General features: G+C 41.9%; 1 protein-coding gene across 6 annotated transcripts in view; it reads left to right on the top strand.

Annotated features, from left to right (window-relative positions):
- The window catches only part of ITGB6 (integrin subunit beta 6), a 142,353-nt gene that overhangs the window by 42,429 nt on the left and 76,490 nt on the right, over nucleotides 1-23,434 (top strand). Inside the window, exons 2-7 of one of the 6 annotated variants that reach the window (XM_013969411.2) lie at nucleotides 14,180-14,231; nucleotides 14,418-14,575; nucleotides 14,756-14,831; nucleotides 15,591-15,670; nucleotides 18,272-18,476; nucleotides 19,233-19,479. In XM_013969411.2, coding sequence (XP_013824865.1) covers nucleotides 14,771-14,831; nucleotides 15,591-15,670; nucleotides 18,272-18,476; nucleotides 19,233-19,479 — 593 coding nt within the window. In that variant the 5' untranslated portion in view covers nucleotides 14,180-14,231; nucleotides 14,418-14,575; nucleotides 14,756-14,770. 6 annotated transcript variants of the gene reach the window in all.

The raw sequence follows: 23,434 nt of genomic DNA, 5'->3' as shown, positions 1-23,434 counted from the left end.
AAAGACCCAGACAGAGAAGCAGAACACAGAGAGGAGGCCACGTGGAGACAAGGCATTGGAGTGCAGAGTCTATAGCCAAGGAATGCCAAGGGCTGCCAGCAGCCGCCAGCGGCGAGGAGAGGGGCACAGAATAGGTTCTCCTCCGCCAGAACCTCTAGAGTAAACTAACCCTGCCAACACCTTGACTCTGGACTGCCGGCCTTTTGAGCTGTGAGAGCATCCATTTCAGTTGTTTTAAGCCACCTGGCTTCCTCCGAGTTCTATCCACTCGAGGCACTGAGAATCAGGGGAGCTGTGGTTCTGTTACAGAAAATGTCCTCCTGACTATGGCCAATCCCTGACAGGGGTCATTTGGGTCAGCTTTGCTCATCTCTCTGCTGCCTGAACTGACAAATAACTTAAGAAATTCAGGTTGAAATACTACTACTAGGGTAACAACAGACAAAGGTTAACCAATGCCTGGAATCAGACTGCCTGGATTTGAGGCCCGTTTTTCCGCTTAGTAAATATGAGACTGTGGGTCTCTCTCTGGGCCACATTTTTTCCTTTTGTGTGATGGGGAGAACTCAAGAGGAGCCTGAGGAGACATGACCACAGTTGTATCATGGTTTCCTGGATGGGATTCTTTTTTTTTTTTTTTTCCAGAATCTTTTCCATTACAGATTGTTACAAGATATTGAGTATAGTTCCTGGTGCCATACAGTAAATACAGTAGGTCCCTGTTGTTTATGCCTGGATGGAATTTTTGAATCAAAAAAGGACATTAAGTAAAAACTAAGGAAATTTGGATAAAGTCTAGACTTTGGATAATAATAATGTATCAATATTGGTTTATCAACTGTAAGAAATGTGCTATACTAATGTAAGATGTTACTAATAGAGAAACTTAGGCAAGGCTAAGTGCGAGACATATGGGAACTCTCTATACTAATCTAAAACTATTCTAAAATATTAAATTAAATATTTTTAAAAAGGGGAAGTTTTAGTATTTCATCTCACAGTGTGATAAAAATGTGAAACAGTGCCTGGCACATTGTAAGAGCAATTACTATTTTATAGCTAGTATCAAGATCAAGGAATTATCAATAGTATTTGAAATTTTCCATGAAATAAGCTAAATAATTTTTTTAAGTAAGATGATGCTATTATTTTTAGTGTAAGGTTTTCCAAACTCTGCTACTAGATTCAATTTTTTAAAAACACCTACACTGTATTTCACCTTCTTTCTTTTGGAAAATCAAGCAGAATGAGTTACAACAGCTACTATTTTTGACAACCCACAAGGCAGACAAATTAAGTGTTTCTTATATATTCACTTGGGTTCCCAGCTCAGTGAAAGAAGAACACATTTACTGTTAAAGAAGGACATAAAGCTAACCATTGTAAGAAGCCAGGATTTTCAGGAGGGTGATGCTGTCAGGAGCAGAGATCCAGAGGCAAGGGATCATCCCCTCCTTGAGCCTGTCCTAAGGGTTTGAGAAAGCAGAAACAGAAACAAATTTATAACAAACTGCTGCATTTTGACAATTAAAGAGATTTGTTGTTCAGTTGCTAAGTTGTGTCCGACTCCTTGCAACCCCATGGACTGCAGCACTCCAGGCTTTCCTGTCCTTCACCGTCTCCCAGAGATTGCTCAAACTCATGTCAACTAAGTCAGTGATGGCATCCAACCATCTCATCTTCCCCTCCTTCTCCTTCAGCCCTCAATCTTTCCCAGCATCAGGGTCCTTTCCAATGAATCACCTCTTCACCTCAGGTGGCCAAAATATTGGAGCTTCAGCTTCAGCATCAGTCCTTCCAATGAGTTTCAGGGTTGATTTCCTTTAGGATTGACTGGTTTGATCTCCTTGCTGTCCAAGGGATTCTCAAAAGCCTTCAACACCACAATTCAAAAGCATCGATCCTTTGGCACTCAGCCTTCCTTTTGGTCCCACTCTCACATCTGTACATGAATACTGGAAAAACCATGGGTTTACCTAAAGGGATGGTTCCTACCAAAAAGAGAATGCTGTTGTCTTAAAGAAAGTACTCTTCTACAAGCAAGTTGGGTTGATTGAAAGACGGAGAGCTTGAAGATGAGCTGTTGCACCAAAAAGAAGCAGGCACAGGGCAGACTCAAGCAGCAGGGGGAGTCCTGCGCCCAGCTGAGAGTGAAACAGGAGGAAGGGGGCAGGGGACAACCTTTGAAAGAATGGCCTAACCCAAGGGCACTACATAAACTGATTAGAACCATGTGGGTCTGAGCTGGTGGATAAGCTGACTTCCACTAGACCTTGAACCTCTCAGCATATGCTCATTGGAACACATCAGTGAGCTAAATGACACTCCCACAGGCTCCATGACAACTCTAAGACTGACCATCAAAGAGCAAAATGTGAGTAGGGGCCCAATGGTTGGAAATCTCCACCCCTCCCCCCCCCACATAGTTTGAATAATCCTCCCCCACATTAGTCCATGAAATTACCCAGCCCATTAAAATTAACCATGCCATAGTCTGAGACCACTCTTTCACCTTCTGAGAGGGCTCACACTCTGCCTGTGGAGTGTGTTTCCCTCTAAATAAATTCACTTCTTTTGTATCACTTTCGTTCTCATTTAATTCTTTCTTTAATTAGAGATCAAGAATCTGAGCATCATGAAGTCCTGAAACCAGGTGTGTGATCTCAGTTAAAAGACTGTGGGTTCACGTCTCAGTCTAAAGAATATGGTTTCAAGAATCATCAGAAGACAGCAACATACAGCAGTGCTTGGAATCCATTTCACAAGGAAAACTAGCCTAGCTTCACTGTAACATTTGGCCGTTTTAAGTAACCACGGTCAGGGCCTAGGTCTCAGTGTAGGAATGAGTCATTATTGTTCCAAGTACTTTATCTGAACCATCATCTAAATGGACCCACCCTCTAGACTTCCCTCAGCAAAGGGAATTATCGTCAAGAAAGTCCATCTTGAGAAGTCTTTGAATTAAATAATACATTCAAAGTGCAGCAGAAAAGAATGAATTCACATCAGAGTTTTCTTCAGAAATCTGGCAACCATTTTTAAATTTGCTTCTGGGTCTCCTTGACAGCAGGAGGGTAAAATACCATAAAACTTTCATCACATCTGTGCTCTCTTCAAGCACCTCTGAAACTATAGTAGACGGGAATATTAATAAGTAGATGGAGTGGGGGGCGGGGGGAAGGCTTTTTCTCAAACACTTTTTGTTTAATTGTTAAACAAAGGTAAGCAATTTTCTTCACTGTGGGGCTTCTTAGGGTGTTCAATAGTGTAGTGTGTTTTGGCAATTTCTAATAGGGGAGATTTAATAGTCTATATTAACTGAACTCTAGGAACATTTTATTTTCAGGGCAAAGATTAACAGCTTTCTTCAGAATACAGTTTGTGAAATAATATTGATACCTGGTTATTATCTAAAGTCCATACTTAAAGGCTTCCCAGGTGGCACTGTTGGTAAAGAATGCATCTGCTAGTGCAGGAGATGCGAGAGACGTGGGTTCGATCCCTGGACTGGGAAGACCCGCTGCAGGAGGAAATGGCAGCCCACTCCAGGACTCTTGCCTGGAAAATGCCATGGACAGAGGAGCCTGGCGGGCTGCAGTCTGTGGGTCTCAACGAGTCAGACATGAATGAGCACACACACATACATTGCCCACACTCTATTCAGTGTTCTACCCCCAGAGACATACATGAAAACAAAGCATTCTGTCAGTTAACATTTCGGTCCTGTCTTCCTCACCCTTGATTGCCTAAAGTTTAGTCTCCAAACCATTCCAATAGATTACACGATGCAACAACTGGCCAATAATCCACTAAGGTCTGGACTGAGACCGGGGCTGACAGGTGCATTTTCCATGCTATTGGGCATGACTGTATTGATGTCCAGGCTTCCCTGGTGGCTCAGACGGTAAAGAATCCATCTGCAGTGGAGAGCTGGGTTCAATCCCTGGGTTGGAAAGATCACTTGGAGCAGGGCTTGGCACCCCACTCCAGTATTCTTGCCTAGAGAATCTCCATGGACAGAGGAATCTGGCGGGCTACAGTCACAGGGGTCACAAAGAGTCAGACATGACTGGGTGACTAAGCACAGCACAGTTATGGATGTTCAAGACATCATAGTTTCATACATGTGTAAGGAATATTTGCCCCTTAAAACCTCCCAAAATATTTGCAACTAACAGCAATTTTCTTCTATCAGAAATTTTTCACTATATATGTTTAGGCTGGAACTTCAAAATTTTGAACTTGATATGAAGAAAATTATTAATAAATGTTGAAACTCTGCTTGAGTGTCTCACTGTACCAGGGATGGCTTGACCTCCTGTCACTCTGCCATCAGCTACCTGGATTTGGGAAGGGGCCTCTGGAAGCACAGCATCACCCAGAGTGATGCTGAGACAAGTTGCAAGACAAACAGGTGGCTATCAAACAAACCTCTCACACCTGACAGCTCACTGAAGCCACTTTTGTCTGAAAGTAATCAGGCCCAATAATATATAGCTTCACCACTTCTGTTTAAAAACCCAACATACTTTCAATCAGATACCAGCAGAGTTTGCTTCAGAGAAGGCAATAGCACCCCACTCCAGTACTCTTGCCTAGAGAATCCCATGGGCAAAGGAGCCTGGTGGGCTGCAGTCCATGGGGTCGCTAAGAGTCAGACACGACTGAGCGACTTCACTTTCACTTTTCACTTTCATGCATTGGAGAAGGAAATGGCAACCCACTCAGTGTTCTTGCCTGGAAAATCCCAGGGACGGGGGAGCCTGGTGGGCTTCCGTCTATGGGGTCGCACAGAGTCGGACATGACTGGAGTGATTTAGCAGCAGCAGCAGAGTTTGCTTTTAAAGGCTTTTCTTCTTTCTCCTCTTCTAATCCTTGAGACATCACCCAGTTAATTTTGAACAGATTTTTAGAATGATTTATTGTTTAGCCTTTTTAATGATTAGGTTCTTTGCATCACACTCAGTCCTTTTCCCTATTTGACTTTGTGTAAATGTTGTTGTTGTTCAATTACCAAGGCCTGTCTGACTCTTTGTGACTCCATGGACTGCAGCATGCCAGACTTCCCTGCCTTTTGCTATCTCCTGCAGTTTGCTCAAATTCATGTCCATCAAGTCAGTAATGCCATCCAACCATCTCATCCTCTCCTGCCCCCTTCTCCTGCTGCCCTCAGTCTTTCCCAGCATCAGGGTCTTTTCCAATGAGTAGGCTCTTGGCATCAGGTGGTCAAAATATTGGAGCTTCAGCTTCAGCATCAGTCATTCCAATAAATATTCAGGGTTCATTTCCTTGAGGATTGACTGGATTGATCTCCTTGCAGTCCAATGGACTCTCAAGAGTCTTCTCCACCACAATTCAAAAGCATCAGTTCTTCAGTGCTCAGCTTTCTTTATGGTCCAACTCTCACGTCCATATATGACTACTGGAAAAACCATAGCTTTGACTATGTGGACCTTTGTCAGCAAAGTAAAGTCTCTGCTTTTTACTATATTCTTTAGCTTTGTCATAGGTTTCCTTTCAATGTGCAAGCGTCTTTTAATTTCATGGCTACAGTCACCATCTTCAGTGATTTTGGAGCCCAAGAAAATAAACTCTGCTACTGTTTCCTCTTTTCCCCCATCTATTTGCCATGAAGTGATAGGACTGGATGCCATTTGAATGATGCCATTTGCCTTTTTTTTTTTTTTAATGTTGAGCTTTAAGCCAACTTTTTCACTCTCCTCTTTCATCTTCATCAAGAGGCTCTTTAGTTCCTCTTTAGTTTCTGCCATTAGGGTGGTATCGTCTGCGTACCTGAGGCTGTTGATATTTTTCCTGGGAATCTGGATTCCAGCTTGTGCTTCATCCAGCATTTTGCATGATGTACTCTGCATAGAAGTTAAATAAGCAGGGTAATAACAAACAGCCTTGACACACTCCTTTCCTAATTTTGAACCAGTCCATTGTTCCATGTCCAGTTCTTTTTTTTTTTTTTTTCCATGTCCAGTTCTAACTGTAGCTTCTTGACCTGCATACAGGTGTTTCAAGAGATAGGTAAGGTGGTCTGGTATTCCCATCTCATTAAGGATTTTCCTCAGTTTGTTGTGATCCATACAGTCAAAGGCTTAGGGTAGTCAATGAAACAGATGTAGATATTTTTCTGGAATTCCCTTGCTTTTTCTATGATCCTAGAGGTGCTGGCAGCATGTATAAACATACTGACCTGATTCAATGAGTGGGCATCAGCAACCATCAGGGAGGTTCCTAAAGTGGCAGTTGAAATAAATCCTCCATGGACCTCCTTAAGTATATTCGTCAAACTTAATCATTGGTCACCATTTCCCCCAGCTTTTTAAAGAATAACCACCTTCTTTGATGTTGTAGCTGTTTAAATTGCACCTTTAAGATGAAAAGTAGTCTGAAATCTTACTTTGAAAGTTTTTTTTTAAGTAAAATATGTTCATCTCACCTGTCTTCCTATAGTGGCCTAATAAAGAATATGCTTTTTAAACATCTGTTGGGGCAGACTCTTTTGCTACTGAAAGTGAAATGAAAGTGAAGTCACGCAATCGTGTCCAATTCTTTGCAACCCAATGGATTGTAGCCTACTGGGCTCTTCCATCCATGGGATTTTCCAGGCAAGAGTACTGGAGTGAGTTGCCATTTCCTTCTCCAGAAGATCTTCCCGACTCAGGGACTGAATCCAGGTCTCCCGCATTGTGGGCAGACCCTTTACCGTCTGAACCGCCAGGGAAGTCCTTACTGAAGCTGATCCCAGTAGTCTCCGCATTTGCTAGAGACGGCTGCAGAACCATGGGGATATTGCAGGGTTTTGTTTGCTCCCTCAAAGCAAGTCATGGTGAATCCCAGAACAGAAGATGCCAGCTCATCGTACTTTCACTGGGCCGGAGGAATGCTGACGGCACAAGCACGTAGATGGTCTCACCGCAGAGCGTCGCCTGCATAGTCCTGGCCTTTCCTATTCAGCCACAGAGCGCCTTTTGCACAGTTTTGACTTCCCAGGTTACGAGAGTCACCTAGAGCTCACTGTGACTCTCACAGCGGGTACGTGCTAGATAGCACGTTCCGGAGAAACCTGTTTGTGGTGATGGTGGAGTTGCCACGTAGGTGTCTCCACTGCTCTTGGGGTCATCCTGGAGCCCTTGATCTTGCTCCTTTGCTACAAGCGATCCATTTGTAACCCCTGTCTTCCTCTAGAAGGACATCCAGAATTCAGCCACTTCTCAGAATCTTCCTCATCCAAACTTTCACATTTGGCCTCCAAAGCAGAAATGACCTCTGTTAGGTCTCCCTGCTTCCTCCTTGCTGCCTTTGTAGTCTGCTCAGAGTGGTCCTTTTAAAACATAAGCTACATCCTAATCCTCTAGAACTCCGTAAAAACTCCCTCACACTCAGAATGCAAAGCCAGAGTTCTGCCTTTGGCTCTGGGGCTCTCCCAACAGCTCTCCACTGTCCCCCCCGCCTCTATGGCCTGTCCCCCAGTACCTCCTTGTGCTCCCCTCCCCTGCCCTACGCTCCACTCCAGTGTCACCAGTCATCCTGACTTGCCTGTCCCCAGACACTCCTGCCGGCAGGGGAGGGGGTTGTACTAATGTCACCTTATCAGAGGCTTCCCTGGCCACCCCACCCTGCTCACTCTCTGACCTCTTACCATTCTTTCTTCATTCCAGCATTTATCACCATCTCACATCTTTATTTGTTTGGGTGTTTATTGCCTTTCTCTCCCACAGGAACACAAGCTCCACGAAGCAAAAACTTTGTTAGTTTTAATCAACACAGTGTTTCTAAAACAGTACCTAGCACATAGGATCTCAGTAGATACTTCCTTGAATGAGCGAGTGAATGAATCAGAGTTTATTTTTACTAATAATGCCCAGCCCATTGCAGCCTCAGAAGAGATGGAGCTCATCAGGGAAAAAGAAAAAAATTGTTTAAAACCAAGGAATCCTAACCTTGGGTTAGACTGCTTGAGTTATCTTTTAAAAGGAAAAAGAATGCTCAGCAGTTTTGCAAGACATGAATGAGTGAATTACTCTGCAGTCAAAGTTTCTGTCTGTTCATGTGGACTTCTTGCCCTCCTTACCATCGGCTTCACAGATGGGAAATAGGGGCATGAAGAGAGAGTTGTTCTGAGGGAATTTCATGGTGGTCCAGTGGTCAAGGCTTTGCCTTTCAATGCAGGGGGTGTGGGTTCCATCCCTGGTCAGCGAGCTAAGATCCCACATGTCTCAGAGCAAAATCAGAAACAAAATTATAACAAATTCAAATGTAAAGACTTTTAAAAAATGGTCCACATCAAAAAAATTAATTTAAAGAAAAGAGTCATTCTGAGAGTCAAATTAGATTAAATTTATATTCACTGTTATTTCATGGAAAATCCCATCTTTGGATTTATTCTACAAGTAGGAAACAGAAGGAGCTCAGTTCTTTTATGACTTCAAATAATTTCCCTAACCCAAGGAAAGTGATTTTCTCAAGCAGGTCTAACATACAAGACTGGCATCAGACTTGCCAAGTGAGAACTGTCTTCCTGTCACTAGTAGGGGACTGACTCCTGAGCTCCTGGGTAAGGTTCAAGGCAGCTGTGACAGAGCCCCAGGAGTTAATTAATCCTGAGCCATCTCCAGCCCACAGGAAATGCCAGTGACCGCCCTCTCCTGGACAGGGTGTCAGGCTCGGCTCTGTCACCTTCCCTTGAAGGGCAATGTGTCTTGTTTCCTTTTCTTTTAAGTAATCGTATGGGATTTAAGTCTAAGGAGGAATAAAGAAAAGGTTGTATAATCCAGGACCACCTTTCTGTCTCATTTTTGGTGGCAAATGATCCACAGGATGAACAACAAACAAACCAGAAAGGAGACACCTGGAAAGAGAGCTAGCGCTGGAACAAGGGGTCTGAGACGGAGAAAGAGACTTTTTGAAAGGTCCCCTGGAGAATTACATTTCTTGCTGACAGCTGCTTTAGCATTCTCTGAACATCTCATATCTACTAGGAGGCAGTTTGCACGGTGATGCAGACTTCAGGCTGGGGGAAGAAATCTGTCTCCAGGGCTTGCTGCCTGAGTGAGTTGAAACAGTGGGCAAGTTATGTAGCTACTCCTGCCTGTTTCCTCATCTGGTAAATGGAGATAAAATAGTTACTACTTCAAAGGGGAACTGTGAAAATGAAATAGGACAATACTAATAAAATATTGAACAGTACGTGACACATAGGTAGTGCCCAATAAAGCGGTTTACAATAAACACAAATCCTGAAAGAAGTCAGATGGGGATTTACCATAGATAGATGAAGCCTCAGGCCCAGCCCCTGGCTCACCCAGGTGGAAGGGCTGAGAGCTGTAGGTGACTCCAGGGGAGTGGGAAACCAGATGACCATCAGGAAGCTTTCTAGGTAAACATTTCCAGTTGATTGTCTAAAGTAATTTCAAGAAGAAAGGGCTTGGAATCTTTAAGGCTTCAGTAGTTTGTTGTCGTGTTTCTCTCTCTTTCTCATTTTTAAAGTAATACACATTCATTTCCAATTTATTTCTCATTTACATTCCTTTTCTTAAAAAGTGCCCCCTATATTATATAATCTTCAGGCCCCACAAAATCGAGATTCATCCCAGAATAATATAATTAAATATTTACCATAATCTTGAAAAGTGGATATTGTCACTATCTCACAGTCTGGAAACTAAAATCCTGAGAGATAAATGCTATTCCCAAGGAATACAGTAGGACCAGATTCAGATACTTGTTTACACCAATATTCATAACAGCATTATCCAAGATAGCCAAAAGGTGGAAACACCCCAAATGTCCAGGGACAGATGAATGGATACATAAAATGTGGTCTACACACACAATGGAATATTGTTTAGACTTACAAAGAAATGGAATTCGGATACACACTATAATGTAGATGAACCTGGAAAACATTTTGCTAAGTGAAATAAGCCAGACACAAAAGGCTTTATTGTATGATTCCACTTATACAAGGTACCTAGAACACTCAAATTCATAGAGGAATGGTAGCCTCTAGGGGCTAAAGGGAGGGGGAAATATGAATTATCGCTTAATGGGTACAGAGCTTTGGTTTGGAATGGTGAACATTTTCTGGAGATGGGTAGTTGTGAAGGTTGCATGGCAGTATAGATACTCCTGATGCCAATAATGACACACTTGAAGACAGGTATAACGGTAAATTTTATGTTATGTACATTTTACCAAATTGAAAAAGGAAACTCTGTACTAGAAGGTAAGACCTAGGCCACAACATTTTCTCTAGCACTTAGCATGTTTTGGGCATTGCACACAAAGGTGACAGGAAACTGCTACAAATCCTCCTTTAAAATAATTTTTCTGAAGGTCTTGAAATTTGAAATGAAGGTGTCCACTTCCAATTTCAGGCTTCCCTGGTGGCTCAGTGGTAGAGAACCCACCTACCAGTGCAGGAGATGCAAGTTCAATCCCTGATCGGAAAGATCCCCTGGAGGAGAGCATGGCAACCCACTCTAGTATGCTTGCCTGGAGAATCCCAAGGACAGAGGAGCCTGGCAGGTTACAGGCCATGGGGTCACAAAGGGTGGGACATGACTAAGTGACTGAGCATCAGCACTTCCAGATTCTGTGCTCCCCAGGTTACACACACCTGCAGGTCAGCCACAACCTTCTGTCAACAGCCCACCAGGCTGTGCGTCACACGCACAGTTACACCAGCACCAGACCCAAGAGCAAAGTCTCCACTTCCACTGTCTCCGTTCAGCTGTTCACTGTGAAACAGTTTCATAGAAAGACTACTGGAGGGAGATCTGTCTCTTGTCCTTGAAATAAAGCTGATAACACAGAGAGGCCATCCCATCCCAAGCGCTGGCAGTCATTACTAGGTCTCTAGAGTTCAGTTTGGCTCCCAGCCAGGTTTACTCAGTGTTTGTTCCCCCAGGAGTGTTTTGAGGTGCCCCAGGGCTGGCCTAGCCAGCCCCAGATTGTTATTGTCTGATGTGAATGAGGGGCTGGGTCCAGGCAAGATCCAAGCCAAACAGAGTGAGTCAGATGAGCTCACGTGACTTCCTGAGGTCAGGATTCCACTGAAGACAGTCTCAGAAGCAAAGGCAGTGAAGGAGTGGGGTGCAGGGGTCATTGTTTCCTTGGGCTGTGTGATGCTCTGCGACTCTACCCACACCTGGGCTCAGGTCTCTTGAAGAGGGTCAGACCCCCAGAGTCCTAGGCTGGGAGTCTGAGCACTTGGGCTGGTAGGCTTCTATCCTATGGGCCAAGCAGCATATCTGAAAATCTAGATGGTGTGACTTAGGATCTCTGGATCTTAAGGAATATGGAGACACTCTCAATCACCTCTAAGCAATGGGAATTTACTGAAGGGATGCACATTGTGCTAAAAGAGATAAGATCCTGGGGAAACTCAGGAAGGGCTGTGCCTGAGAAAGAGCCAGTCTGAAAGGGCATTTGGGATCATGGCCTGGGCCATGTTCCTTCCCCTTGACAAAGTGAGTGTGGGGGTCTAACTCTGCTGTTTTCCATTCACGTGACTCAGGCACCCTCCTCAGCTGTTTTTACTAGCGACATTTGCAACCTGTCCTCTTGTTGACTTATTAGAGTTCTCGTCTGCCTCCCTCATCTGTCTCCTCAGAGCTGCCGATTCCTCCCAACACTCCTGAAGCATCTTTTCCTGATGCAACCTGATGTCCTCTCTCTGCCAGTTTCAGCTTCCATTATCGAAGCCCTGATTTTTTTAGCCTGTATTTCCCAGTTTAAGTTCTATGTATATACAGCTGCTGCTGCTAAGTCATTTCAGTCGTGTCTGACTCTGTGCAACCCCATAGATGGCAGCCCACCAGGCTCCCCTGTCCCTGGGATTCTCCAGGCAAGAAAACTGGAGTGGGTTGCCATTTCCTTCTGCAGGGGATCTTTCCGAGCCAGGGGTCAGACCCCTGTCTCCTGCATTGGCAGGCCGATTCTTTACTGCTGAGTCACCAGGGAAGCAAGTTCAGGGAGCAGCTACAACTCCTTGCATCCCCACGGCCATGGTTAGGTACTTTTCAGGTGAGGCCTCCATGCACCAGATTTTCAGGAAGCAAGAATATTCTCCCTATGATGAATCATCCAGAGTGGATGGAGCTTTTCTTGTAGCATTGTTCTTTATATTTTCTCTTAAATTCTGCCCCTTTTCTCCACCCTGCATTTTAAGCCCTTTCACAGCCCGAGCAGGGAACGTCTTTCCCCACTTCTAACGGCATGCTGTGCCTTCTAAAACCATTTATTTGTTTATTTACTCACTGTTTGTGGAGTACCAGCTTTGTCACAGGTAAAATACTAGATAATGACAAGCTAAAAATTATCCATTTATTGATAAATATTGACTACTTACAAAGTATCTGGCTTTATGCTACTTTCTGGGAATATAAAGATCACTGAGACACAGTCACTGCCTGATACATAGTAAAGAATTCAATAAATACTTGTTGAATAGATCAATGCCTTAAAGAGCTTCACAGTCTACTGGGGGAGAGATGCAAGGATTTCAGCAATTATAAGAAGATTGGAAAGGGCCATCCTGGAAGGGAGGCCTGGTGAGACTCAAAATGTCTCTCTATGGGCACTGATGTCTGTGGGAGACGTGGACAGTGAGCTGAATCAGCCAAACGAGAGGAATGAGGAGGAGGCCCGTGCCTCCAGGCAGCGCAAATGGCGTGTGCAGAGGCTTGGAGGTGGGGGAGGACTGAAGATCAGAGAGGCTGCGACTGGGGACAGATGGTAAATAAAGCTGTGCAATTAGGACTTTAGGGGCAGGGTGGACGTCTGCACAGAGGATAGTAAAATAACACACCCTTCCTACTCCTCTTTCCTCCTACCCAGATTTATTATCATTTTTCATAGCCCCTTAGGACGGCCTGATTTTAAGAGTCTGTCTTCCCAGCCTGGAACATACACCTTACAGGCCAAGAGCTTGGCTTTGTTCACTGACATATCTTCTGCTTTTAGAACAATGCTTAACACAAAGTAGATGCTCAATGAATATTTGTTGAATAAATGGATAAATAAACCAATGAATGATGGCTAAGATGGGATACAAGTATTATCCAGAGACAGGGTGTATTAAAAAGCAGAGACATCACTTTGCCAACAAAGATCCATATCATCAAAGCTATAGTTTTTCCAGTAGTCATGTACAAATGTGAGATTTGGACCACAGAGCAGGCTGAGGGCCGAAGATTGGATGCTTTCAAATTGTGGTGCTGGAGAAGACTCTTGAGAGTCCCTGGGACAGCAAAGGGATCAAACCAGTCAATCCTAAAGGAAATCAACTCCGAATATTCATTGGAAGGACTGATCCTAAAGCTGAAGCTCCAATACTTTGGTACCTGATGCCAAGAGCCAACTCACTGGAAAAGACCCTGATGCACAAAAGAAGAAGGGGGCAGCAGAGGATGAATGGTTAGACAGCATCACCCACTCAAGGGACATGAATTTGAGCAAACTCTGAGAGATAATGGAGGACAGAGGAACCTGGCTTCTTTCTGCAGGCTTCTTGCCATGTTCTCTCCAGATTCCTGTGAATTCAAAATTGAACAAAGCCTTCTGAGAAGAACCTGAGCAGTCTATAATTAGTTTTCCTCTCTTCACACAGGTTTCACGCACTTGCCTAGAAATACACTTTTAAAAGATAGTCTCCCAGGACATAACTCCGGCCACAAAGAAGCCGGTCTAAGGTTAAGCAGTTTGGAGAGTTACAAAATGAATATTTGTTTACAATATCTATATACCCCAAACACTATCTTGAATACATGTGGAAACATTCATAATCAGACTCTTGAAATTGGTGATAGATTATATATATATTTAAATCTCTCTTTTGTCCAACAAATAAACATCTTCTGTGTGCCAAGTAGTAAGTTGGAAGCAGGGATGGTACACAAGAAAGAGAACTTGGTCACCATCTGGAAGGGAGGGGATCAAAAGCTTAGGCACCACTATTTTCTGTTTCGATTGTTGGTTGAGACTAATTTTGTTCTAATTTAATTTTAATATGTTATCGTTTTCTAATAATAGATTTAAATAGAAATTTGATATTTATGGGGAGAAATATCTTTCATCCAATTTAAGAAACAATGGAACATAGTATTTTGCTTTCCCTAGCCTGCCTTCTATTATAAATTGTAAAATAGTGATTTTTATTTTTCAGAGTTCATCTCAATTCTCTGAGAGGACTTAACAATGGAACATAAAAATCTCAGGTATTTGCCTTTAGCTCATTTTTTAAACCCTCCTGATACATAACTGACATATCCATGCTTTTATTTATCATCTTTACTGTTTACATTAAATTATAACTATTTTAGAAACAACTTTAGATCATATTTCAATTATTCTTTTGACATTTCATCAGTCATTATTTTACTAAAGGTATCAACTTCCTCTAGGATGCAGAGAGGCTAATAGAACCTACACAAAAATTTCTGCTGAATGAATTTCCCCACCTTCTTGGTGATTGTACACCTGCCTTCCTTATAAGGAGAACAAGGAAGTAAATCATGTTGGAGTTGCTCTTAAACACAGCTTTTCTTCTTTACCTGTCCAGGTAGCTTCTGTTTTCATTTCAGTCTTAATGAAAACTTTTTTATTTACATCTCAAGTTTCTTTTCAAAGCAGCGTAAGTAGTATTTACAACTTTACACTTCAAGAAAGAAAGACTTTTAACAGTGTTCAGCTTTGGTCCTGTAATGTTGAAGGTAATTCATTTTTTAATCTGTCTGCACAGCGAGAACTGAAACGGATGGGGATTGAACTGCTTTGCCTGTTCTTTCTATTTCTAGGAAGGAATGATCACGTACAAGGTAAGACTTTTACTTTCTCCGATATATTGCTTTTGCGGTACGCTTGACAAACCTGTCATGTGGCTCAGAAACTAGATCTGAAGTCATTTTTTACTTGAGCTGTTCAATTGCTCTTTACCACTGAACGAACACTTTAACAAATTATAGGCAGACGCAGGACTGTTCCCACAGTGAATGCTCCGGGCTTTAGGTAAATAAATACAAAGGTTGCATGGGCACCTTAATGAGAGAATTAAACAGCACTATGCGCAAGAGGATTTCTTAATACCCTTGTGACAACCATTTTGGTAACTTTTCTAGCTGTCTTATTGTACAACAAGGCCTTCCACTTGAGAGTGTGATAACCTTGAGACAGCAAAGGGATCTATCTTTTAAAATAAAGCTATAGTACATTTGAAAGAGAAGCATTCTTTAGTGGCTGTGAATAATTTTGAAAAATTGAAGGGGGGTGAGGCTGAATGAGGGTGATAAGTATGATGATCCTGTATTTGTGAACGCTGAGATACTTTCACATTTTAAGAAAGAGAAACAAGAGAGAGACTGCTTATTTTTGGCTGCTAAGACATGCATATTTTCAATGTCATAGATGTAAAATACGAACTTCACTGTGGCTTGCTAACATTTTGAGGACTGGTCTCCGAAGCCTGAAAAATGAACTTTGATACTGTCTTGTTCAAGTGCTTTAAGAGCTGTAGGTCTCACGAGTGGAGTGGCTGAGAGTGTACTGAATCCCTTGTGCCTTGCTGGGTTTGAACACAGGTGGCTGTGCTGTGGGGGGTGCGGAGACCTGTGAGGACTGCTTACTCATTGGACCCCAGTGTGCCTGGTGTTCTCAGGAGGTAAAACAAACGACCGCAGCGTGTTTGTAAAAAGTGCACTTACATTTACGGTAATTCGTCTGTGACTGTTCTCACAGTGTCCCGCTTTCCGTGGTGTTACAGGAGTGACACAAATCAGGAAGGGAAAACGTAAACATTAGTGATGCCAAGTGTTCTTCGTGTGATTACGTTCAAAAGCAATTTGAGAAAGGAGTGAATGTCAAATTATTTTGAAATATATGAACTCAAGATTCTTTCTTTGACCTGATGCCTCCTCTTATTGTAAGGCCATTTCTTCCTGCTCACATGTAAAATGTTGAGGCTCTGGGCAACCAGAGCTCATGGAGGTGATTTTTTCTCAAGTTAAACATACATTAAATTTCAGTATCATAGTTCTATTCCATCTGGGGACCAGCATCCTTTCTGAATCACTAACAGGATCCAAGAGAAGGCTTGGGGTAAACTTTACTGTTCAAACATTATCCAATTCTTTTAAAAATTACATCCGCTGGGTGACTGTGTACCACAATGATGACAAAACCTGAAGCAGACATCCCTATCTGATCAAGCTGAACACTATGTGAAAGTAGCAGGGGGGGTTGGGGAATGTGTAACAAGCCATCCTGAATCACGGCTTCCAGCGACACTACAGAGGAATCTGCAAATGATTCCTGGTAAGAAAGACCTGTATTAGCTCTTTCTGGATTGAAAACAGTTCTTTACTAAGTCTCATAAAGAGAATCTCAACACAAATCAACCTGTCAGATTCTTGCCAAATTCAGCAAGAACTGAGTAGCATGTTCAAGGGGAAAGAACCTGGTTGCCCAATTCAAAACCAGGCTGTGGCTATTAAAACTCCACATTTCAGTTACCTGTGTCCATGGAGGGAGGGCTCGCAGAGCAGAGCACAAACCCAATTCACTCCCTGACCTCTACTGAGAGGGTCAGGCAGAAGAGCAGTGACTTTGGGCTCATATATCAATGCAGGTTTGGGAATATACAGAGAGGGAAAGCCCACATTTTTTGACATTGACTCCCTGAAGAAGACAATGTTAGTTTCATGTCAGAGACATAAAACAACAGATCAGTCTAACAAAGTGCCCACCTCTAGAATTTTCATATAAAAAATTTTTTCTTTGCACCCATTGAAGAGAGCCTCTTAAGTTACACCTGATAGGTTTTCTGTGGCTAATACTCTGTAGTCAAATCTAGTCAAAAGGCCAGATTATTCTGAGAGATCACTCACTGATATAACTAATAGTAGAATTATTATTATCAATAGAGACAGTTGGAGCCAAAAGTAAATTAGGCTTCTGCTTAGAGCAGACAGAAAAATGGTTCCAGGGTTAACACCACCTCTGATCTTGTGGCAGACATAGTGATTATAGGTTGTATCAGAGACACAGTGTTAAGAAGGATTCTGAGGGCTTGTTAAGCCACCTTGTGCTTTGGATAAATCATAGGAAATTACAGAATTTGTTACCCCTCAGTAGGGACTCAAATGCACACAGGCCTGGCTGAAAGATAACAAATTATATTCTCAAAAGTCAACTTCGGGAGAAATGTAGCTTTCTTAGTTGGTGAAACAGCAGGAGTGGTTTAGAATTTCAGTGAATGAAGGAAAACAGTATGAACTTGGTTTGTTTCTCTCCAAGTCTGAGAGACAACAGGCCTGAAGTTCAACCTTGCCTAGAGCCTCACCAGCTCAAGAGCAGCCTTGGCTGGTGGGTAAGATGGGTGTTTATCTCTTGACTAAGTCTTTCTGTTTGGAGTGTTCCAGGGTTGGATGACTGTATCTCTGCCTGGGAACACCCATCTCCCTTCCTCTGGAAACTCAGGTGGATCAGAAGGGAATTGAGAAACTCCTGAGTCCTAAGCAGGAAAGCAATCTCTTACACCATTTCTCTTTCATTTTCCTTCCCCACATGCCAATGTTGGAGAAATTTCTAAAAGATCTTAAACTAGAATAACATCCCCAAGAGGTCAAGTTTGGTGAAGTAATACTGTAATATAAGAGTAATACATCCATAAATTAAACCAGGGCAGAGAATAGATAGGGCAATATCACAAACTTTGACCTTTGGGAAGCCATGGAAAAGACTCTTTGTCACTGGATTTAGCAATAGACACACTGAGAATTTGGACAGTCCCAGGATCGCATATACCTGCAGGTTATCCTCAATGATAATTCACTTGATGATGTCAGCTCTGTGACCCAGTTATTTCAAAGATCTGCTCACAGCGCAGGAGAAGCTTTTAAAAAGTGAGCATTAAAAAGAAAAATGAAAGAAAAGGGAAAAAAGGAAAAAATAAGTCAAGTGAATTCACTTGAATAAAATTAAAAAGAAAAATGAAAGAAAAGGGAAAAAAGGAAAAAATAAGTCAAGTGAATTCACTTGAATACAATTAAAAAGAAACTCCACTTTTACTCAGAATTTTACTGGCCGAATTCTCTGGTTATTTTGCTATAACTTTAGACCTACAGTCAATGTCAGGCATGTGGGGGTGTAATATATCAAGGGAAGATAACTAGCAAATATGCAAAAAATAATCTTATAAAAAATGTCTTCTTTTTCTTCTTTATTATTGTCTTTCTCTCTTTATTGTTTTTTTCTCTTTTAGAATTTTACCCACCTATCTGGAGTTGGAGAAAGATGTGATACCCCAGCAAATCTTTTAGCTAAAGGATGTCAACTAACTTTCATCGAAAACCCTGTCTCCCAAGTTGAAATACTTACAAATAAGCCTCTCAGCATAGGCAGACAGAAAAATAGCTCCAACATTGTTCAGATTTCACCTCAAAGCTTGGCACTTAAACTGAGACCAGGTATGTTAGGATTTACACAGTCACTGGCTCATCTAAGTAAATCAAATGTCATATATATGCTGTGCTGTGCTTAATCGCTCAGTCATGTCCAACTCCTTGTGGCCCCATGGACTGCAGCCCGCCAGGCTCCTCTGTTCATGGGGATTCTCCAGGCAAGAATACTGGAGTGGGTCACCATGCCCTCCTCCAGGAATGTCACATATAATAATACAGCTATTCCATGAATACATCTTGTACCATGTTACATGTCCTTGTTTATTACTACTCAGATTCCCCATTCTTAAGGAAATAGAGAATTGCTAGGCTAACACTTTTCTTTATTCACATTGGTCACTTTGTACTCCAAATGTGTTACCAAAAAAAGCCTCATCTAATAGTAACCGTTTGAATTACTCAAATGTTGTTAAGGCTAACCTCACATTTCTTCAAGGGTTGTAATGTAGCTTTAATCGCCTCTTTATTTTCTTCTTTTCTAAACCCACATACAAAAAAAAATAAGCTTATCTTCCATCTAAATGGATGCTAATTCTCCCCAGGAGATATAAAATATCCCAACTTTCACCTCCTTCAGTTGCTCTAAATTCTTGGGTGAAAGATTTTCATGGGTTGATTCCTTTATAAACTTTGCCACGTAGTATATGAATTGCAAGTATCTTTGGTAAGTTCTTATTGAAATGAAATAGCTAGTGACAGTCTAGTCACAACTAAGGCTCCATGGGTTTTTATGGATCATCTTTTCTTGCGAGGGTGTTACAGGCCTTGAACAGACCCTGCAAGTTCAAGTTCGCCAGACCGAGGATTACCCTGTGGACTTGTATTACCTCATGGACCTCTCGGCCTCCATGGACGATGACCTCAACACCATCAAAGAGCTGGGCTCCCTGCTCTCCAAGGAGATGTCTAAATTAACCAGCAACTTTAGACTGGGCTTCGGCTCTTTTGTGGAGAAACCCATCTCCCCTTTTATGAAAACAACACCAGAGGAAATCGCCAACCCTTGCAGGTAAGTAAATGATTTTCCGGGATCTTCAAACACTGATTTCCTATAGAGATAGGCTTGCTCTGAGCTGAGCTTGGCAGGAGCTTGCTGGTTCCTGGCAGTTCCCTCCCATCTGATTGGATGTCAGCAGCTCTCAGTTGCCCAGATTGTTCAGAACTAAAGGGACGTCATCCTTTTTTTTTTTAAGTAAACTATTATGTTTACTTAAAAGTTCATTTATTTTGTACTGGAGTAAAGCCAGTTAACAAAGCTGTGATAGTTTCAGGTGGACAGCAAAGGGACTCAACCATACATATACATGTTTCCATTCTCAAGCAGACACCACTGTAATACATATGTCCCCTACAAACAAACAAGTTCTGTTTTGAGAGTACATTCGCAAGTTCACTTTGTAAGTCCAACAAAGTTAGTCTAGGTACCCAACTAACACAATCATCTATCTAGTACTGTACTGTAATAGGTATATAAAACCTTTCACACAAACAACCCATAAAAAACTAACACACAAAATAAACATTTTTAATCTTATAGTAAAGTACCTTGAAAAGTACAGTAGTATAGTAAAAAGTGGGCATACAGGGGCATGTTTGCATCTTCAAAAGTTCATAACTTGAAGGTTTGTATGTACAGGATTTACTGTATCCAGTTCTAGCTCGGGTCTTAACAGCATTTGCCGTATTTGCCTCCCTTTGGAAGGCTGCTGCTGCTGCTAAGTCACTTCAGTCATGTCCGACTCTGTGCGACCCCATAGACGGCAGCCCACCAGGCTCCGCCGTCCCCGGGATTCTCCAGGCAACACTGGAGTGGGTTGCCATTTCCTTCTCCAATGCATGAAAGTGAAAAGTGAAAGTGAAGTCACTCAGTCATGTCTGACTCTTTGAGACCCCATGGACTGCAGCCTACCAGGCTCCTCTATCTGTGGGATTCTCCAGGCAAGAGTACTGGAGTGGGTTGCCATTGCCTTCTCCGCTTTGGAAGTCAGGCTGTGACAAATTTGTATTTGTACTCTGCAGACACAGGGACAGAATCTTTTACTGTAGGTTCCATTGGCCTGAGCCCATCCTCAGCCCCTCAGAGGCTTTCTATCCTCAATGACCACCACTCTCTGAGGCTATTGACAGCAAGTCACATTTTCTCAAGAGTATCTGTCTCCACTACAATGACTGCTGCCAAAATAACAGCTTTTGGAGTGATTTCTAATGTACTTTGGGAAATGTGACTTTCTCTTATTGCTTGGAAAATGGCTTTGTAGCCTTTACTGCTATCAAATTCAGTAGGAAATGAGGCAATGGATCCATTGTAATATGCTCTAATCAGTTACTAAAACCATGCATTATCTGGGTGATGGTCAAAGGTAAGTTGCTTTTTGATAGCTTACCTCTACATGTCAATGACATGGTCAAAATAAAAGTATTTGATATCCTTCTTTTGAAAAAGAACTTCCATTTGCTCTGTGCCAGACCCTATGCTGAAGGTTTTATGTGCATGACCTCATTCAGTCTTCATAATAACTTCAGGTCAAAGCAGGTTTCATCATCTCTATACTGACAGGAAGTAACAAAGGCTGTGAGAAGTTAGTAATTTACCTGTGGAAGCATAACTAATCAGTGATATACCAAGATCTGGGTTGGTCCAAAACCAAGCCTTTTACTACTCTGAATCTAGTATAGATGAAATGGCTTTCCAAACATATATTGACTTTTAACACTAGTTTACACCAACAAATTAGTCTCTGTAAAACAGTTTTTGCAGTATCATTTTAAGACATTTCAATGTGGTTCCAAACGAGAATCTGATGGCCAAAAGTGTTTTGACCGTGAAAAGAATTCATCACTGATTGCAACTCAAGAATTGTGTTCAGCTGTAGATATCAGAGATAATATTTGTCCCCAATCCCCCACTTCTTAAGGCATAATTGACATGTACTGAAATACACACAGCAGAAATGTTCAATTTCATGAGTTTTGACAGTTGAATATACCGCTGTGACCACCACTTAAAACATGACATAGACCAACTCCGCCACCTCAGAAAGTTTCCTAATGTTCCTTCATAGTCAGGTCTGCTTTCCCAGAGGCAACTGTTTTCTGATTTCTATGAGTTAAATTGATTTTGCCTGCCCTTGGATTTCACATGAATGGAAAATATGCTATACACCTTCTGTATCTAGCTTCTTTGCTCAACATCATGTTTTTGAGATTTATCCCTGATTTCATGTTTATCAGCAGTTTCTTCCCTTTTGTCCTAAGTAATAGTCCCTTGTACAGATTTATTATACTGTATCTGTCCATTGATGGACATTTGGGTTGTTTCCCAATTTCTGGCCATCATGAAGAAATATTGCTATGATCACTTGCATATAAGTCTCTTTGTGGATGTATATTTTTATTTCTCTTGGATAGATATCTAGAATTAGAATTGCTAAATTGCATGATTTCTTTTTATTTTGATGAAGCCCAATTTTTAATTGTATGATTAGTGTATTTTTTTTGGTCCTAAGACACCTTTGTTTATCCTAATGTCTCAAAGATTCCTATGTTTTCTTCTAGAAGCTTTGTGATCGAAGCACTTGCATTTAGGTCTATGATCTCAAATTAGTGTTTCTCTTTGGAATGAGGAAAAGTCTAGGTTTATCTTTTGTTTACACGCAACTATCCAATTGTTTTAGCACTATTTGTTAAGCAAGTTTCTCCTTTCCCCATTGAAATATCTTGATGCTTTTCTTAGAAAGCAATTATCTGTATGTGTAATTCTGGACATTCTGTTCCAAACCATTGATTCATTAAATATACTCATGTAACCATGTACCCACTCATCTACTCACTCATAATGTCACCTTAGGGGAACCACTCACTTCTCCAGACTTTAGTTTGGAATGACAATACCGATCACACTGAGGGGGTTGTAAGGAGTGTGTAAGATAATGAAAGGAAATGTTTGATACTGAGCTTGACCATGAAGCTCTCAGTGGGTGGTAGCTACTATCAACACCAGTAGAGTGGGTAAAGGGAGGCCTAGTTGCTGTTGTTCAGTCCCTCAGTCATGTACGCTCTTTGCAACCCCATGAACTGAAGCACCCCAGACTTCCCTGTCCTTCACCATCTCCCGGAGCTTGCTCAAACTCATGTCCTTTCAGCTGGTGATGCCATCCAACCATCTCATCCTCTGTTGTCCCCTTCTCCTCCTGCCTTCAATCTTTCCCAGCATCAGGGTCTTTTCCAATGAGTTGGTTCTTTGCATCAGGTGGCCAAAGTATTGGAGTTTCAGCTTCCATCATCAGTCCTTCCAATGAATATTCAGGGTTGATTTCCTTTAGGATTGACTGGTTTGATCTTGCAGTCCAAGGGACTCTCAAGAGTCTTCTCCAGCACCACAGTTCAAAAGCATTAATTCTTCAGCACTTGGCCTTCTTCATGATCCAACTCCCACATCCATACATGACTACGGGAAGTGAGGCCAGAGCCCTGCACAAATTACAGTGACTAGGAGCCTTAATGAGGACCACATATTTGAGCACTTGAAAGGTCAATGTTTTCCTATTTTCCAGAGGTGTTTCTCTTATTCTTATTGGCAAAATTTACCACTAGCTAAAGTTATAAATACTGAAAAAAATTTGCTGCAACATCAAATTTTTTCTTTTTAAATCATGTCCTTAATTCTCCAAGTTTCTCTGTCCAGATTCTACTCCCTATACATTTACACACCAAGAATTCAAACACCAAACTCAAAAGTCAATCCTTTGATCACTCCAAACCCTATAATTAAGAAATAAAATGTTCTTTAGTAAGAAGGCTAAGAGAAGTGAAAGGGAAAAACATGGAGTTTTCCAGACCTGGGCTTAAATCATAACCTTGGAATGCCAGTCTCTTTATTTATAAATGGGGATAATAATATTCACTTCCTGGGCTATCATGAGAACTGAGTAGGCTGGAACATAATAGACATTCAAACCAGTTTT

The sequence above is a fragment of the Capra hircus genome, chromosome 2 (assembly GCF_001704415.2).
Source record: "Capra hircus breed San Clemente chromosome 2, ASM170441v1, whole genome shotgun sequence".
Classification (NCBI taxonomy): domain Eukaryota; kingdom Metazoa; phylum Chordata; class Mammalia; order Artiodactyla; family Bovidae; genus Capra; species Capra hircus.
This window is presented reverse-complemented; position numbering and strand designations above follow the sequence as displayed.